The sequence below is a fragment of the Cyanistes caeruleus genome, chromosome 2 (assembly GCF_971803275.1).
Source record: "Cyanistes caeruleus chromosome 2, bCyaCae1.hap1.1, whole genome shotgun sequence".
Lineage (NCBI taxonomy): Eukaryota > Metazoa > Chordata > Aves > Passeriformes > Paridae > Cyanistes > Cyanistes caeruleus.
Genome location: NC_141702.1, coordinates 35,127,747 through 35,146,969, shown reverse-complemented (window position 1 = coordinate 35,146,969; position 19,223 = coordinate 35,127,747). Strand labels below are relative to the sequence as shown.

The 19,223-nt window shown below is 39.4% G+C and overlaps 1 protein-coding gene across 4 annotated transcripts in view; it reads left to right on the top strand.

Moving 5' to 3' along the window:
• The first annotated feature begins 10,078 nt into the window (after positions 1 to 10,078).
• The window catches only part of SNX14 (sorting nexin 14), a 45,123-nt gene continuing 35,978 nt past the window's right edge, over positions 10,079 to 19,223 (top strand). For 2 of the 4 annotated variants that reach the window (XM_086876476.1, XM_086876474.1), the window contains exons 1-5: positions 10,082 to 10,250; positions 10,334 to 10,454; positions 11,285 to 11,358; positions 11,471 to 11,549; positions 18,029 to 18,072. In XM_086876476.1, the coding sequence (XP_086732602.1) occupies positions 10,111 to 10,250; positions 10,334 to 10,454; positions 11,285 to 11,358; positions 11,471 to 11,549; positions 18,029 to 18,072 (458 nt within the window). In that variant the 5' untranslated portion in view covers positions 10,082 to 10,110. Of the gene's footprint in view, positions 10,251 to 10,333; positions 10,455 to 11,281; positions 11,359 to 11,470; positions 11,550 to 18,028; positions 18,073 to 19,223 lie in introns of all 4 variants that reach the window. The other 2 variants (XM_086876475.1, XM_086876473.1) reach the window with 2 other exon arrangements.

The following is a 19,223-nucleotide window of genomic DNA, read 5'->3' as shown; positions in this document are numbered from 1 at the left end:
ACAGATGAGTAGTGGAAAAACATAGCTAAGCTTTTTGGCAAATGAAGCCTGCCAGTCTGTAATGCAGTTGGAGGTGCATGAAGGTGTACCTGCCATGTGTGTACAGATGGCATTGAGATATAACAGGTAGTGGTCACATCTCAACAAGGTGTTCACAAACTACTTTCTGTGATGGCCTGTGCTAAAATGCTTCTGAAGTTTTACTGTGGTGCTAGTAAAGAACAGCTATGATAATTAGTACAGCTTCAGGTAGCTGATGAGCAACTCTAATTTTTGTAATCTCTGGAAGAGACAGTCATGAATAGTGTATATTACAGGTTTCTAAATCCTTGTGAAGCAACCTTTTTCTTTAATAAGTGAAGATTAAAACATGTAAGATTCAAATTCTTCATGCAGTTAAAGATAGAATAATTTAGCAGTTCTGATTTTAAGTTCAGATGGCTGGGTGTAATTAGAGCACAGTAATTGAGGCGTGTATTTTAGAATCAAGATAATTTTTTGACTCTGTTGAGAAAGACTGAACCTATTTAACAGCAGGGCCAATCTTAGAATACTTGTAGTTAGCAAAAATGAGTATACTGTGGGGGGGAAGACATAACCAAACCACAACCAAAACACAAACACCCTCCCCCCCAGTACCTCTGTCCTCTGACCGTGAAGGATGTTTAGGAAGAGGACAATATTCATCACGTTCTAAGGGCAATGCAATCTAAATAGGTCATAGGTGCTGGAATTCTTAGATACGGGGCAGGTGAGATTAATGTGATAATCTTGGAACTTCTGCCTTCCCACCACATGGTAAAAATAACGCAGAGATCTCAGGTTTCACAAATGAATTAAAATTGTGGTTAATGTTCACATTAAGAAAGAACAGACGTGTCTTAACTCAGACATCTGGAAGGGGAAAAAAAAAAAGCGTCTGAAGAGAAAAACTTGCAGAGTCTTCTTTAAATACCTCTGTTCTTTCTCAAGCAATGTTGACAACTAGGGAGTTCCTCCTCAGAGGAATACAGAGGGGTTTGTCTTGTATTTAACGGGTTGGTCTAGGACTGATCACATCACAAATACTCCCCATGTTGGAAAGCTCTTAACAAAGCATATTATTTGCTCCCTGAGAAAAGGAAAATAAATGAAACAGTTTGAAAAAGAAGTCATCTTCCTGTAGGCTAAAGACAGCCACCAAATCTGTCTGAAGTACACTACTGGCAAGTTTCTAATCTAGAATTAAAGAAAAAATAGGGAAATAACCTGGCAAACCACAACATACAACTTCATTTAGCTATGGTACAGCTTTATAGAATCTTCCCTGCCTCTAACCTGTCTGTCCTTTCCCTGTGAAAGGTAGGTACACTCTTTAGCCAGGCACCATCTAGTAGCCACAGCATGAGAGGGGGATGTCAGGTTATGGATCTTGGCCAGATGGAAACACCAGGTCAGAAGCAGACAGGGCCCTTGGATTATATGTCAGAAGGTAAGAATACGCTGTCTTGGCTGTTAGAATCATCAGGGCCATTTCATCTTAATACCTATATCAGAAGAAAATTTATCTCTGTAAGGGAGGATGTTTTAAACAGCAAAATACAAAATTTGTGGAAAAAAGCACCCCTGTTACTTTGCCTAATGCTGCTATTTCAAATGTCCTGTTCAGAGAAGTGATTGATGTCCTATAGTTGGTATTTGTAAAATCACTGTTTGGATGTGATGAACTAATGGCCTTGTCTAGAGGAGGATGTAAGAGAAGCATATCTCTGGGACCCCAGGAGAGGAAGATGTGAGAACCAGTACGAAGGTTGCTGAACTTTGAAGATGCTCCGTTTCCTTGAGTCTAGGCTACATGTCTTAGTTCAAGAAATTACACTTCCTTAATGAACAAAAAGAACTTTTTTTCCTAAAGCTAAGGCTTGTATCAGATCAGAAGGTAGGCGGAGGCCAAAGAAGGAATGTTGTAAGGTAGAATACACTTGGAAGCTGTTTGCCAGCACAGTCTCTACTTCCTGAGTTAAAGGAGTGTAACTCTTTGTATGGTGTTCATTAGTGCTGAGAATATACAGGATTTGTTTTCATAGACAGCTTTTGGCCAGGAAAAGTCACTTTCTTTGCAGGCATGAGCATGATGAGCAGCATCTCTGAAGACTGGGAAAAGGGAATGTACCTGAAGGTAGAAGTAATGTGAAATGAGGAACATAGGGAGATAGGTGCATGGTCTGAGTTCTTGGTGAAACTCAGTCTTGAACTCAGTCTTTTAACTAAGACACCTTGGACTAGATGTACTAAATTCATGTCTTCTCACTATCAAGGTTGCCCCTCCAGATAAAACGTTATTTAAGTTTGGTCCTTTCTCTGTTCTTTTTGCCCTTGGGTTTTGGGGAAGGAGAGTGAGTCATTACTGCATAGGTAGCTTGACTTCTCCAGACCTTGGAGCTGAAAGGGAAAATGAAGAGGGGAGCACACAGCTGGACAGTGGCCCAGGAACACACTAGATACATGGGCTTTCCAGAATTTGAGACTGGTTGATACTCCTAAGTTTCTTGACCACAATCTATCTCAGAAACACACTGGGTGTAGACAAAACACTCTACGGTTACAGCTTAGTACTTAATCTACAGTTTACCACATCTAAGCTGAATGGTGGTAAGTGGAGAATTTTTACTCATCTTCAATATGCGGTCTGCTAGGAGCCTGGATGATGTTAGAGAATCCTTTCTCTGTTTTGATTATCTTCAGAAGCAAAATGTTCTTGCTTCAGGGAAAAAAGATCTTCCCTCTTGCCTCTGAACTGCAGTGACCCCAACTTGAGGTCTATCTACAGCATCCAAGTTCTTTATGTTGTGTTAGGAGCTATGTTTAAGCATCTGTTGAAATCCCAAAGACCGGAGTCTTCACCTGCAATTTCTGGGGTGGTGGTGGTGAAAATACTACAAACTCGACTTAGAGAGAATATCCAAATTTGAGACTGGACTGGAAGATTCACAGTGTCTTAAGAGGAAGAAAGTGTTCATCCTTGAAGTTTGATAGAAAGGATAGTAAACTGATTTTCATATTAAAATGTCTCTTTATTAATATATACTTTTAAAGATGTGTCTGTGAAAGAGGAAAAACTTACTTCCTGCTGTTTTAAGCAGTTTCTTTTGTGATTCTTTTGTACAAAGATAAGTAGCTTATATAGTAGCAAGTAATTCAGTCACAAATTAATTTACTGAGTTTCAGAAAAATACTGAGTGGTGATAATAATTCCCTACATGGTATTGGACCGTACTAGTTCAAATCCTTTCCTAGCTAGAATGCAAATTACTTCAATAAAACAGAAAATAAAAAGCAAAGCAAAAGTTCAGTGGAGTTTTGCAGTACACACTTCCAAATAGGCCTTGCTTCTTGATTTCAGTTTGTGCCTTTTCCTTGTATGCTGGTAGACCCGCGGAGGGACCGTCTGCTTCTGCAGAAGCACTATTAGTGCCAGTGCTAGAGGGGAAGTGCTATGTAATAATACATTCTTTTTTTTTTCTGTTAGATATACCAGCAATTTGGATGGCAAAAAAAGGTTGGGATACCTCCAGGAACTTGGGCACCTGTTTGATAGGTAGCATTGATCGTCTGTGAGCTGTAAGGATTGATCAGTTTTGAGTGTAAGGAAACCTGACCTTGCAGAGAGCATGGTACTGAGATCCACTTCTCAAACTCATTGAAACAATCTTATTCCTCTTCGTGCGGACGTCTGCCATCCGTGTAGCTATATGCTCCAGTTAAACCACAAAATATGTAGGACATGGGCAAGCTGGCCATGTGCTCCAAAAAGCTGTTTTCAAAAAGCCTTAAGACTCATCCTCACATATGAGGAAGGAACGGCCCTCTCTTGAGGTGCTCTCGTAGTATCACCTTGTGCATTCTGCCTGTTTGCACAGAATCAGACTTTTTTTGCTTTTGCTATATATTCAGTATTCTTGCTAGGGAAGTGTAAAATTTATGTTATGTTCTCTTTAACCATTCTGTAAATACTTAGGTTTTTAAAAGGAAGAAAGCATCCTACTGATTCCATACATCTTCAGCCAACAAGTGGTAAACAAAACAATATCCTGGTTATACAACTGGTTCTATAACAGTTCCTATGAAGTGTCTGATGAAAGAAGTTAGCACAAATAGTTCTGTAAGGTGACAATGTTTAACTTTTTAACCTATGCTGCTTTTATATACTTCATGCCAGAGAAACTGGTTGCTTGAACTAAAAATATCCCTGTGGAATTCTGACCTGACAAAAACACTCCAGGCATTTACTGCTGTGTCCACAGAAGCTAAAAGCAATGGGTTCCAGGATACTAACTCACCAGTCATCAAAAAAAGCGTGATCTCGCAGACCTCATCACTAGGTCTGGGTTTACATGGTCTTGTTAAGTATCCACAGAAAGCTTTCTTTGATACAAGCTGCCTTACAACAGTAACCTGTAGTTACAGTTAGTCTTTTTTTCCACTTTTAATGACTTCTGCCTGTTGATTAGAATTTCCTGAGTACAGGAAGGCTTTAGGTTGGGATTTTTTTCACTGTTTTTCTTTTAAGGTGGAAAGAATGAATCCATCAGAAATGAGACTTGTATCCAAGTGAGAAAAAAGGATCATAAATTTTCATTGACAAAAATGTTAAAATATTCTTGAGGCAGGGCAAAAAAACCTGAACTAATTAAGAAGGCACTACATCTAATAAAAATAATTTTGAATGCTATTTTGTTAACAGTTTTATTCCCCATGTTGCAGCCTGTCCATACTCCCTGCTATACAACAGGAGATAATAAAATTTGAAAAAGAAAGGGAGAACAACGATGATAAAAGGTACAAATGTGCTCTTATGTGAAGGACAAATCACTGGAACAGGAATCTGAATTTTGGAAAAGGTTGTTTTCTCAGGTGACCAAAGTATTTTGATAAAATGATAAGCAGCAATCATGCTGAGTATGGAATGATTTTTCACCATCTCTAGTGAACACAAACTCGAGTTCAGACATGCTGTATCTTCACTCACACAAGTGCAAGTGGTGGAACTCCTTGCATGATTTTTATGGATGTTTCTTGTTCTTCAAAAGCAACTTGAAGCTTAGGAAATAAATTCTTTCTCAGGATATCCCCAAAATTATGAGTCAGAGTAAAAGCATGTTCCAGGAACTTATTATTGTATTCTTGCCATGCTTTTACAACTTTTCCCTAGGTATGTTATCCCCCTGATGGCCATCATCAACAGGATGCTCACCCAGCTGAACTTTTGCTGATCCAACACAGTTGTTCCATGTCCAGTGTGTATCTATGATGAAAAAACTTAACTAGCTTTAAATTCTTCAGGTCTCACCATAGTTCTGAGGTATAGATGCTGCAACAGTTTGCAAAGATTTAACAGAAACATGTAGTCTAACAGGATTATCTTGATACTTTTTAATTCAGCTGAGAACAAGGGATCTGGCTCAAGTTCATCCTTGAACTCCCTGCTTGAAAATTTTCCCCACTGACCAAGGCTGGTCAGCAGGAATTCCCTTCAGGACCTGACATAGTTATTTTCACAGTTTTTATCCAGGACAAGGATATCCCACAGCAAGTCAACAGATTAATTTTCATTTTGACTTGAGTTCTTACATATGTGCTCTGGCATTGTTTAAACTGTTTGCGTGAGTACAGGTCCTTAGTGCTTTCACAAACTTTTTCTTGCAAATTCTTAACATCTATCTTGATATTCCCTCGTTGCTCTCTGATCAGCCTGTGTTTAACAAAGGAATTAGGTTTTCCTGATCTTTCCTTTGCACATAAAACCAATTGACCACCAGTCTCACCTAGTACTTAAGATGCATATCTAAAAACCTTGGGTTTTGCTCATGTGAATCAAGATAAAATTTGTGGAGTACAGCTTTGCCAAATGTTGCCACAAATCAATACTAATTTATTGTAACATTTTTCCAGTGTTTCCTGTATACATTTGGTTCTCCTCTTTTTTGCACGTATTCCTGCAGGCCTTTATTTCTTACTGTGTGGCAGTCAACTTCTACACCTTGCAACTTACTGCTCTATTTTTTTAAATATCCCATAAATGATAGTTTATGACCAAACTATTTTTTCATCTCTAATATCTAAATTCTCTCCAGTGTCTTGCCTGTGAAAGAATTTCTTCAGAAAATTCCTTTTCATGTTAACAAGTTGAAGAAAAGCTCTATACACCAGTTTGTCTGTGAATCTTTTTACTTTCTCCTTGAGAGTTAAAAGTTTCTCAAGGCAAAACTGACTCTAGTACATTGCCTGTTGTTTTATTTTGTTTTCTTTTCTCAGGTGGACCTTGTCCCAGTGAAATTGTAACACACACTATGCTCCTCAGCACCCCTCTGGTTTGCAGAGCATTGTTCCTGTTGGGAATACTAAACTATACTAAACTAACCCTCTGAAAACTCCACTTGAAGTGGGTCCTTTTACTTGAATTTCTGTCTTGGAACAGTCTCCTTGTCTTTATTTTTTTCTGCCCTGCAGCCTGTTAGTTTTAGTCCTAAATACAGCCTACTAGGTATTTTCAGATTTTCTAACAGAACTGTATTTTACAGCCTCTTTAAAAAAAAAGGAAAAGATGACTTTTGAGTGGTGTGTTACAATTGAAACTTCCTAGTCTTTTCCTTTAATTTCAATTGCTTTCTAAATCTGCTTCTAAACAAATAGCACAGCTTGAAAGTCTGTCATTTCCTGCAAGTGTGGAGACCAATGATCTTTTACAAAGTGTTTCAGGTATCTTTCCTTAAACCGTTTCTCCCTCCCACCTGCCATTTTGCTCCCTACTGCAGCAGCTGAATTTTCCTCCATTCTTCCAGAAGAAAACTTTTGAGGGATTTTATCCAGGAACCCAAAGCCCCTGTTGATGTATTGAGCAGGTCTTCTGGGCCTTCTGGGTCTTCTGAAGGTTTTCACTTTGTCATCCAGTTTGCTTTAATCTGGTCATGCTGAGGGTCAGCATTGATCCAGGAAGCAAATACAAGTCCCTACAACTACAGGCAGAACACATTACCATACAGCTGGCAGGCATGGGTTGGTGTGGGTGGCACAGAGATATGGCTCCCAAATGCAATTAAATCTAGACTGTCAACAGTGTATTAACTCATTAACAGACAAATTAATAACTGTATTTATAACAGTAATGTTAATTTTGCTTATCAAAGTGGTAATAATTACTCTACCAAAACAAAAAATGTGCAGCAAATGGTCAGCTGTCACTCCCCCAGAGTTTCAGTGTTCCTTTAAAGGTGAAAAAGTACTACTAAAGGGAAGTTTTCACCTTACATTTGTTGCATACACCTGGATCATCCCAGGTGGAAACCAGTAACTGTTGGTGGACGCCCTTTAAGATTTGAATTTGAAAAAGTCAGATGCAAAGAACCTACTAATGCTTGCCTTTCTTGGGATCTGACTGGCCAACTTCAGTTTCACTTCTTTACTTAAGCTTAGCTATTTTCTGAATATTGAGTGTTTTCTAGAGTTTTCTGCTAAATGGCTTTAGTTAAAGGTTAATATGAAGCCTTCTATTCAAGCTTATTGGAAAGGGTCCACAAGATGAACTTGTGAGGAATAATTATAAAGGAAAATTAATTCCTTGTTGAGTAAATATGAAGGATTAGATATTGTAAATTAACCTTGACAACTGCATCCTTGAGAGAACTATGGAAGGCCTTGAAAAGAGCAAAAGCAGACTTGCAGAGTAAATTAAATGCAATTAATTGCATCAGATTCTCTGGTGAGAATCTGTTTATTGCAGTTCACTGTCTGGTTTATTTAAAAAAGACATTTTTTAAGGTTAAAAAAAAAAAAAGCACGTTGGTAAATATAATCTCAGTCTAATAACTGATGTTACTTAGCCAAGAACTGTAGTTTTATATTTCAAGTTGTTGAAAATCTGGTCTAATATACTTCTTAGATGCTAGAATAGGCAAGCTTCTCCTGCCATCAAAGAAAACATACCCTAAACCCCAGACCAGGGAGAACTGACTCCACAAGATGATTTGTATGATCACTGAAAGACATTTTAAATACTAAAATAAAATCTATCTCTCCAGAATAACCCAGTCCTGGCTCTGTTACTTCAGAGCCCATCTCCAGATGCATGTTTTTCCCTGTTACTTCTCCCTCCAGCACAGAATCTTCCTCCTCCCTGACCACAGAATCTTCCTAAGAATTTATGTGAAGGGAGAAAAACTTGCTGTTTCCAGGGAATGGGTAAAGTTCTTATTTCTCAAAGAATTTTGAAAAGCTTGACCTTGTCAGCAGTTCCCTTTTGCTCTTCTATAGTTTTATTTTCTTGAAAAACAGTTTGCTGAGTCTTTCAGTGAATCAGAACAATCTAGGGGTCATAGTGACAGGGTGATGGACAATGCCAACACTGCTGTCTCCAGCAGCGCAGGATGGGGTAAAGCAGTTTGTTTTGACTACCCAGCAGATGTAAAGTCTGTGAACTGAAGGAAATTGCACAGTTTCTAAGATAATGAGGTACAATTAGTGCCAGATGTGAATGTGGCAATTTTACAGTAAATAAACACAACTCTGAACAATGAAGCTATAAATTCAAGAAACTTTACCTGAAATAGAGAAAGCAAATGGAAGCAGAAATTTGGCTTGAGCTTCTGCTGGTTTGCTGTGCAAATCACTTCCTGTGTTACACATATGTGATCTTCATGAAATACTCATATCTTCATGAAATATTGTAAGAATTACAGGTTTTTAGAAGTTATTGCTTACTAAAAACATTGCAAGATTAATGACCAAAAATCACCAACAGTAAAGCTGAGGATAAAGTAAGCTGGTAACAAAAAAAACCAAAACCAAACAAAAAACCCACCCCAAAACAAACAAAGCATCTTAGGAAAATTGATTTCCTCTGAATAGGCTGTATGGAAATTTGCTGTGCGAATGTACCTTGTTTTTTTCTACCAGAAAACGTAGACTGACATGAAATAATACTGTGCAGAGACTCTTGAAGAAATTCAAGCTGACCCTGGGCTTTTGCCAAGTGCTCTGAGAAAGGTCAACATACTGAAGTCGAACTGCAGCGTTTCGCTTACTTGAGAGGTCAAGGGAAGTGTTGCATAAACTGACAAAGCATCTGAGCAAAGATTCTGAATGCTGTTTTTGGATTTCGATTTCTAGATGCTGACTCACCCTCCCAGTACCAGTATTTTCTTCACAGCATATTTGCGGGGGATCTCAGTGAAGATTTGTAAGCATGGCTCATCTGAACAGATGTATTTCAGTATTTCATGTGCCCTCACTCATTCAGTGTGCCCAATGTGCCTGCGTGGGGCTGGTGCAAATGGACATACAAGGCAACAGCAACTTTTCAAAACAACTAAAAGCATGCATCTCTCCCTGAGAGGATCTCCTTCATACTTGCCAGTTAGAAGCCCCTTTATAGGTACAAACTCTCGGAAGTTGTTTAATTTTGCCTATTGAACTGATACACCCACAACCAGCAGTGTCTTATTAACTGAGCCTTGAGTTTTGTGAGACTGACTAACTACAGAGCTGCTGAAAGCACTCCGGTGGTTTGAAAGCTTGTGGCTTACCGTGTAACTAAAGGTCTTATTCCTGTGAAGTTGGCTTTAAATTCTTCTCACTAGCAATAAACTACATTCTAGAATTCCTCTCTTTTCAATGTCTATACTTACTGATGTTAAGGTGGGGTTTTATTACATTTCCTACCCTGTTCCTTTTCTTTACAGCCAATTACGAAGCTTTGAGTGGTGTTTATAGGGTCTTAGTGTCCCGGTCACTGAATGATTTAGTTCAGTCATCATCCAAATATAGAGCATTTAATCAGACGCAGCCCTTTCTGGCCGCTTGGCGCTGGGAACCCCTTGTTGTCCAGAACTCAAGTACTTATACCTAGGTAAGCCTGCTGTCACCAGAGACCTTCTATTTCCAGCGCTTAGCACACTAGGTGACGCGGCACAGCTGCCCGTGCCGCGCCGGGCCCTCAGGCCCCCGCCCGCTCCCGCCGCCCGGCCCCGCCCGCAGCTCGTGACGCGCGCCCGGCGCGGAAGCGGCGCCGCCATCAGCGGGCGCCGGCAGCGGAAGCGGCCCCGCCTCCGGCCCGGCCGGCGCGGAGGGGCCGCCATGGGGGGAGTGCGGGCGGCCGGGCGGCGGCTGCTGCGGCGGCTGCGGGGCGCCGAGGGGCTGCGGGAGACCTGCCGGCAGTACCCGCTCTCCTGCTGCCTCCTCCTGGGGCTGGGCACCGCCACCCTCCTCCTCAACCGGTAACCGGGCGGGCGGGGGAGCCGGGCGCGGGCGGCGCGGCGCCTTCTCACGCAGCGGCTTTTCCTTCCCCTGTGTCTGTAAGGTATCTTCATGTTTTGATGATCTTCTGGTCGTTCGTGGCTGGGGTCGTCACCTTCTACTGCTCATTGGGACCGGATTCTCTCCTGCCCAATATTCTGTTCACAATAAAATATAAGCCCAAGGTAAATATGTCTGTGAAGAGTCTTGTGCTTCCTTGAAATATGATAAGAATTTATAGGGAGTAGCAATTATTTTCTAATCCTAGCTGCTTTCCGAAATACTGTGCGTCAGTACGGCTCGTACACTCCTGCTGACAGGTGTGGCAAATAAATGATGATTAAGAGTTTGAATTCTTACCGTGTTCCTGCACAGTCCCATCAGATCCACGTATGGCTGCAAGGCCGCTTGTTGGAGTGTCCATGGGTGGATGTTTCCAGCTTCCCTCATTGTACATTTTGAGCATTTGAGTAGCAAGCAGTGGAGAAACTATGTTGTTGTCTGCTTCTTTAATGGGGCTTTTTCTTTTCTAAAGATGCCCTCCTTCTGACCAATGGTGCGTCTTCTGTGCTCACTATAATCAAAATTCTCTAAGCCGTGCTGCACTTGAAAGAGAAAACTGTTCCCAAAGTAAATTGCTCTTTTCTAACTTAAAACCGTTCAATGTAGAATTTCATAGGGCTAAAAAGGTATAGTTGCAGTAGTTCAAGGCTATGTGTAAGGGAGAGAAACCATCTGGGTTTATTACTAGACTGAATAATGTACAAGGAGATGAGTGGAGATGTGAGAGGATATATGTGTCCTCTCACTTCGTTTTAGCAGAAGCAATTTTTCTTTTTGGTCCAGCTGTTTTTAATACCATGCCTTGTTACCTTGTTTTCCTGTTGGAAGAGCAAGTTTGTCTTTATTCAGATCTGTGTAATAGGATGCTCTAAAAGGAAATTTCACAAATGTGTTGGTATATTAATAGAGGCATCATTTTGGAGAATGTAAACTTGCCTAAATCTCTTAGCAGTTGGAATTGCCGGAGCTGTTTCCCCATGGTCACAGTTGTGCTGTATGTGGCAAGGTCAAATGCAAGAGGCACAGGTAAATTACCTACGTGGCACTGGTAAGCTTAGTACTATTGCCATTTTGCACCTCACAGTAGGAAACTGTCAGTTGCACATTTTTACATAAACTTCTCCATGCTCTCCTCCAGACCTACTTTGCTTCTGGAAAACTATCAGCCATGGCTGGATCTGAAAGTGCCTTCCAAGGTTGATGCGTCGCTTTCGGAGGTAATTGGTGCATTGTTTCTTTAGTACATTAAAATTCTGTGGGTTTCTATTATGTGTCTTTGAAACTTTTTGCTTCTGGTTTAGAGGTGGTTCAGATGTACCTCGCAGGTATTTTAACTTTTTCAAGTGGAAATCAAATCAAAAGAAGGTTTTCTGGGAGCAGTGAGCCAAGGTGGCCTGCTTTTAAACATGGACTGCTTGTGTAGCAGTGCACCTAGAACATAGAAGAAATGTCTGTGTAAACTGGGAAAAATAATGGAAAGAACAGTTACAATTGAATGTGTCTGAGTCTTTAAAAAAAATGTTAAAAGATTTCAGCCTGCTTAGCTTCTTGGGGTTGAGGGTAAAAGATGATTTGCTCCAACTTCTGTTCTGTGATGAAGATGGTAATTTGGTGGTAGGGAGCCAACAAGAAAGGTGGAAAGAAGCTATTACAAGAGCATGGGGGAAGACAAGGAGAAATTGATTCAAACTGATAGATTAGATATTAAGAAGAAATTCTTTACTATGAGAATAGTGAGGCGCTGGAACAGGTTGCCCTATCCATGCAAATGTTTAAGGCCCGGTGGGATGGATCAGCCTGGCCAAGTGGAAGGTGTCCTTGCCCATGGCAGAGGGTTGGAACTTGATCATCTTTGAAGTCCCTTCTAACCCAAACCATTCTATGAATCTATTTAAAATCATGAGACAAAGCTGTAACAAAATCTGTATAAAAAAAGAAATTGCTGAATTTACTCAAAGAAGAATAATACAGATATCTTTTTTAGTAAGACTGTAAATCAGGAATTTTGTTTTGTTATAATGTCTTTAAAAAGGAGCTGTTGGAAGAGCAGTTTTTCTTTGGGCTTGTTTTTATGTTTATTTCCTTGATTAGTAATTGATGAAATATATTAGGAGCTAAACAGATAAACTGTGGTTTTTTAAGCTAGGAAAATACACAAGCATATACATAGATTAATATCCATTTGTTTAGAATTCCAGCTTTGGAGTTCTATGGTAGGAGGTTGAACAACTGGCATGGCAGAAGTTGAGAGGATTTTTGTGTGTCAGTTCTTGCAATTAACAGCATCGTGCATGAAGTCAAAGCCATGTGTGTCTGTGGTATAAGCTAGCACTTTAGTTCAGCTCTGTGAGATGTTGTCCCAGGCATGGGCCACTGCAGGAGTGGGAGGAGATTGAAAACCTTAAGGAAGGCATGGACAGTTGAGGAGTGCTTATTAAAAAGAACAGATAATAACTTGTTGACTTCCTCTTGTTGAATAAAGTCACTTCTTCTGTGATTTCAGAAGTAAACAATTATTCTTTGAAAGTTACTTAATGTATTTTTTAAAATAAGTTTAAGTGTATTTAAGTGATGGTATTGCTGATTAGAATTTCTATAGACCCTTGCTTTAATAATATAATGTAAAATAAATGTTTCTATGCATTTAACATATTTAGGGTACCGAGCAGCTGTGGCAGTCTATCAAAGGATGTTGTAAATGCCGAAGAACTGGAAATTTATTTGTTTGACTTAAATGGGAATTTGATGCTGTAAAGGTTCTTTGTAGTATCTCTTTGTAAGAGATATGAGTAGATACCATAGTTATCTTCTTGGCATTTTGTATGTGATTGCTGTAGTTCTGCTTTTACCAAAATAGTGGCCTTTTCTTTGCTGTTACTTTTCACTTCAGTGGCATGTCCCAGGCTTTGCTTTGCTTAGCACTGCAGATGTGGGTTTTGTGTATCCACGCCCATACTTCTCATTCCTTTACCTCCTTTGTGTTCTTAACTGCAGCAAGCTGGGGTCACCCTCCTCAACCCAACCTCCTATGGGTTTGATGGACCCAAGCAAGTAGTCTGAGCCACCTTTTTTACCTGTGTTGAACAGACACTATTTGCGATGAGAAATGTCACTGCATGGTTCCTCATTGCAACTCTTCTCTACTGGTTAAAGGGGTAGCAAGGGGTTCTGCCCACACCATATTCCTCTTGACCATCTGCTCTGAGGATGCAGCATGTAATGCTGGCCTGGAATTGGATAGCCTGCTTCAGGTTGGAAGAAGAGACTGCTCTTACTTTCTTTTGTGGGTTAGTCATACATTAGTGAGAAGCTGATACCGTGTGAACTGAATTAAGGTTAATTAGGTTCTAAAGATGTGCAGAGTGCAGTCTGCTTCTAAAAAGCAGTTTCTTCAAATACTTGGAATAATTTGGGATTTTTTTTTTATTATGTTTTAATTTTTCTAGTTCTTTCTTTGCAGCTTGAAGAATTTTGGCAACATTCTGATTTGCAAATGTTTCTAATTTGAACCAGGTGTATAGCCTTTAAGCTTGTGTTTTCAAGTGCTTTCAGAATAATTTAATACACACTCAAATCAGAAATCCAAGTTTTCCTCACAAGTATGGATTGTTCTTTCTTGGATTGCAATGATAGTTTGTCTCACTTCGCAAATTCTTAGTCTTTTGCAGTCTTGTTTTAGTCTGTTCAGCTTCTGTGCGTGGTTTAGAAGAATAACAAAACCTGTTCCTGGACATTCCTCCCTGCATTTATGTTTGTTGATATAGTTGAATGCTAAACTGTCTCAACCGTGCATCCATCAATATTTTATAATTTGGGCTGTATCCTGCACAAAAATAATGCAGTGACCTAAGTATAATTTTGTTTCCAGTTTCTAATCCATTTTGCATATGTTTGTTTCTTCAGTATTTTCTTTCTTTTTGAATTAGAGCATGATATCAGTTGGTTAATTTTACATTGTGTATAATCCAGGTGCTACGGACTGTATGAGAGAGATTTTAATCCTGTTCTATTAATGAATTTATCTTTTTCTCTACAATCTCATTTTTGCTATGTGAGGGGTGATTGCAAGTCGAATCTGTGGAAAGCTGCTCAGCTACTCTTGATCAGCATTTTGAAAAAAATGTCCCACTGGATCAAGGTGTAGCTGTCTTTTGATCTCACTTTTTTTTAAAAAATTCTTCTCAGGTTCTTGGCTTGATTATGAGACAAGTTTTTTTTTTTTATTTTTTTTCTAAAAGCAAGAAATAGACAAATACATGACTAGAAACAGTTATATGCTGAATGTGCTCTTAGCAAGTCCTGAGCTCTTGCAGTAAGTAACACAGTGGACTGTATACTTTCTTATTGGAATAGCTTGTTTTACCCCCAGGAAGTGGCCTCAGCTGTCAGGTGTTTTAAGGGTTTATAATTTTTATTGTAGTTTATGTATCAAATCCTTGCTCCTTTCTGTTCTAATTGGACCCAGTAGTTCTGACCTGCTACTGACTCGGTCATCACTCGTCTCTACAGTTCTTCCTCCTGACAATTGGGGTCAGTTGTGTGGCAGTCCCCAAAAAGCTTGTCTCAGCAACAAACACTAGCTTACAGTGCTGCAGTGCATGCTAGAAAATGATTTCTCTCTCTTTATTTTTTTTTTTTTTTATTGCTACCTGCTGCATTTGGTTTTACACTTGTAATCTCTTTCCAATTCAAAGCTGCCCACGCATAGTAAAACCAGTCATTTTGTAAAATGCTTGAAAAAATAGGTAGGCTTTCAATGAAGTGACTCATCATTTGTATTTAAAACTGGAGAATAATACTTTACAGACAAGGAAATGGCTTATCATTAGCTGTCATTCTTTGAGGTGTCCCATCCAGTTTATTGGAGTGTGTGAAGTTTGAGTAATTGTGCATGAATAATATTTTTGTTGTTGCTAGAATGGAAGTGGGTACACATGTCCTGCTTCCCTAGTGCTTTATGAAAGTGCAGTGGATGATGTGGCAGATTTTTTTCTGTCCAGCAGAATTGCACTGTGTCTGGAATACTGATAGGGTTCAAGGGAAAACAGGATGGACTGCATGCCTTGAAATCCTGTTAGTGGCAGTCAGTGGCTTATTACTTCTTGAATGCTTCATGCCTCTGCCATGCCACGTGTTTAATTAATTTGCAAGTAGGGGTTGCCTTCTGTGTCCACACTTTTTTTATTAGGGCCATATAGATAACCTGAGTCCTAGTAGAACGTGTCTTGCCCTCTGATATCTTGACCAGTGATAGGTGGACTCCAGTAAAAAGTGTGTTTTGAGTTAGTTGTCTGTCCCTGTACTTGCTGTTTCTGTGTCTTTGTCTAGTAGGATTATCTGCAGTGTTCTGTGGAAGCATAAAGCTTGCTCTTACAGTATGGCTGTGGAAGAGAAACACTGGCAAGTCCTTAAAATAATGGTTCAGTTGGCACTCAGTTACTGCAATGTGGGATGAACCTGGAGGAGACTTTGTCTTCCACTTTTGAGTGGGAAGGGTCATCAGGTCTTGTACTTTTATTTTTTGCTTATTTAATAACCATGGGAAGATGAATCTCAGAACCACGTGTGCTTTGCTTAGGCAGCAGTAAGGATAAGATCGCTCACTGTTGGAAACAATTCTTCTAGCGCCTTCAGAGGCCTCTATATAGGGCTAGAGAGGGGGAGAGGGCCAATAAGTTATGTTAAGATCTGTTGAACTGAATTTCTAGTGACAGATTTGTGGGAAGCTTGATAGACAGGCTCTCAGTTCAAAGGTAGTAATCATAAATGAAGAAAGCTGTTTCAAGAGGAGTTCGTTGTATTCCCTTTGAATATGCTGTCCTGTGCATGAAGGCTGTGCAAGTACACTTTCCACTCAGAGAGCAGAAGATGCTCTGCTGCTGTTGCTCATGATGGGGAGGCACAGGGCAGAAGTGGAGGAAGAAGGAAAAGGGCTCCTTTAATAGATGGGTTCTTTTCTGCAAGGCACTTTTGCAAGTGCCTTCTGTAAGGCACTTCTTCTGAAGAGTGCACTTTGAGCCTTGAAAGAGGTTTATTATGTTAGAAACTCAGCATGAACAAAAATTATGTCACAATACCTGTGAGACTGAGGTTTCCTTGGAGTAAGTTGGTGGCTCATGTAGTGGAAGTTTTATGGAAGGCATCAGGGAAGTTGGCTTAAGTAGTCTAATAGCCCGCTCTTAAGGTGAATGGCCTGTGATTGCTGACTGGAACTGGATGTGATTTCCTTTCTGTTGTCTGAAGATTAACTTCCATAGAAGGTTCTCTGGGATTTCTTAATCTCTTCTAGACTGGGAATTGAAGCATCTGTTGTCATTTCTCTCACCCTTCCACCCTGTTTATAAATGGAAATATGAGATTGCCGGGTGGGGATGATACAGGACAACATGATACAATATTTAGCTTACCCATCCATTGTTAACACTTGATGATGTTACAGTTTCAAGATCTATTACTGCTGTAGCACATAAGGGAAGGAGAAAAGACATTGATGACTTTGTGTGGTCTATAACATTGACATCTAATGTTACCCCAAGCTGCAAATATCTCTTCAGATAGAGGGGAAGAAAATCACTGAAGTGGAACAAGAGAAAATATCAAATCTGAGTATATGATATTCCTACTAAGTGAAGACAGAAAAAGAGTATTCATGAGCTGTTCAGGTCTGAAGAGTTGAGAAGAATTAAAAAGGTCATGTGTGTTTTTTATTGAGTATGCTTTTATAATCATGAGAGGAGCAGAGGCATGTAGAGCCCTAAAGATAGTATAAATTTAGTAAGTCTTGAGTTCTTGCAGTGCGTACTGTGTGAATGAGCGCAGCAGCAGATCTTGTATGAAGAGTAACACTTATTCTCATGAATGACACTTGTATATCAGCTGTTACATTCAGCTTTCCTTTCAAACAGACTGCACATTTTTCTTTGTTCACAGTGGCTTTGAAAAACCTTTCCTTCTATAGAACGTGACAGAGCAGCCTCACATAGCAATGCATGTATTCTCTCATACTCCCCTTGTCAGCATTGATGCCGTTGTGGACAAACAGATTGCTAAAACACTGATTCAAATTAAGGGATAGGTTGCAGTGGGAGAAGGTAGTGTGGGTGATATCTTGGGGCTCCAGTGAAGGAGGAGGAATCTTAAGAAAACTTCATCCTTCAGTCTCCTTCCTTGTTACGGGTGGCTTTCTTAGAAACTGCTTTTTATGACTCTTGCTCACTTCAAGAGTGGTGAGTGTACAGGATTGACTGTCCCACCTTTGAAGGTGGAGGTTTGGGTGAAAAAGGATGGCAGTGTGTGGAAGTGTAGTATGTAAGTGTGCCTGTGGGACGCTCCATGCTATGTCAGAGAAGAACAGGGACTGATCTGAAAAATTAGGCAAGGGCTGTTTAAGTTAAGATTACATTTTTTAATGCATTTGCCTGACAGTGGCCACGGCACTGTGCTTCACATTACTGATGGTACTTGTGGCAGATGTTTCTTGTTGATACCTGATGAGACCATCACTTTGCTGTCACTTGCTCCAAGTACTGATTACTATGCAAAATGGTTAATCTAGCAACACAATCACAGCTTACACATTTTTGTTTCATGAGGTATGAATTATGTCCTATAAAAGGTGTTTGTGATGTTAACTCTTCTAACAGAGATTTATAGTAGACTGTTTATTTTGTAACACAGTTGTCTTTGTTCTGCACAGGTGCTTGAGTTGGTGCTGGAAAACTTTATTTATCCATGGTACAGGTACGAGCTTTACCTAAAAGTTACTATTTTTAATATCACAGATATTTGTCAACCTGTTTAAGAAGTTGTCACATGAAAATAAACATTTCTGTTTCCTTTGTGAAAGATAAAGCATACTTTTGAGTGCTACAAATCATTGTTTTATTGTCTCTTTGCAGAGTAGAACAGATCTTTTAATAGTTTAGTTGTAGTAGAGGTAACTCTGAAATTAGGATTTAATCCTAAAAACACTTTTAGATTGTCTGTTTTTATATGTTCATTTTGTGATACCTATTACTTGGAAGTAAATACAGACTGATGAAAATTTGTGTAAAAATTCAATCCGTCACTACCTCTGAAATTTACATCCAGATTAGAAGCATATTTATCTATCACATTGCTTTAAAAAAAATAAATAAATAACTTGGCAGGGTTTTAAAGAAAAGGTATTTCAAATACATATGGCAAACTTCTTGGAGATCATCTCATAATTTTCTGACTTTTAAGACTGTTGGTGATTATGTTGCGCTGAATAGAATAGTACTGTGTGAATAACTTTAAAATAGTGAATAAAGAAAACACTATGGCTGATTATTTTTTCTGGTTTTTTCTGTGTCATTTTTTTTCTTTTTTTTCTTCCTCGTACTTTTATATATTAATTAGTGCTTTGCAGTACTAAATATTTCTAACAATGCTGGCATTAATGTGTTAAAACAATATCTTGCCTTAGTTCTGAATTTGATTTTTTCATTGGATGGAAATGTTCAATTTGTCCTAAAAAAAAAGTATGGTTTCTTTTATTTTTACTCTGTGTCATTCGGACTTTTTTCTGTCTCTGGTATCTAAAATTTGCTGTTCACACTTTGCCTCTTGGGATTTTGATTGTGGTCAATACCTTCATGTCTCACCTCTGACTTTGTGTGTTGAATATGCTGAAGTGTAAAACTTCTCTGCTGATGCAAACAGCAGAGGGAGCCTTAGCACCATGTGTTGTGAATGCAAGGATCATCAAGGTTTTAAACTTCCAGACACAGAAAACTAGAGCATGTTCTGTTGAGTTGTTGATAAAGTAACAAATGTAAGGCAACCATCTCCTGTATTGCATGTTTGGAAAAGACTTTTTTAATTGGCTGGTGGATGATGTCTTCAATGTCTTTGTTATGGACTGACAA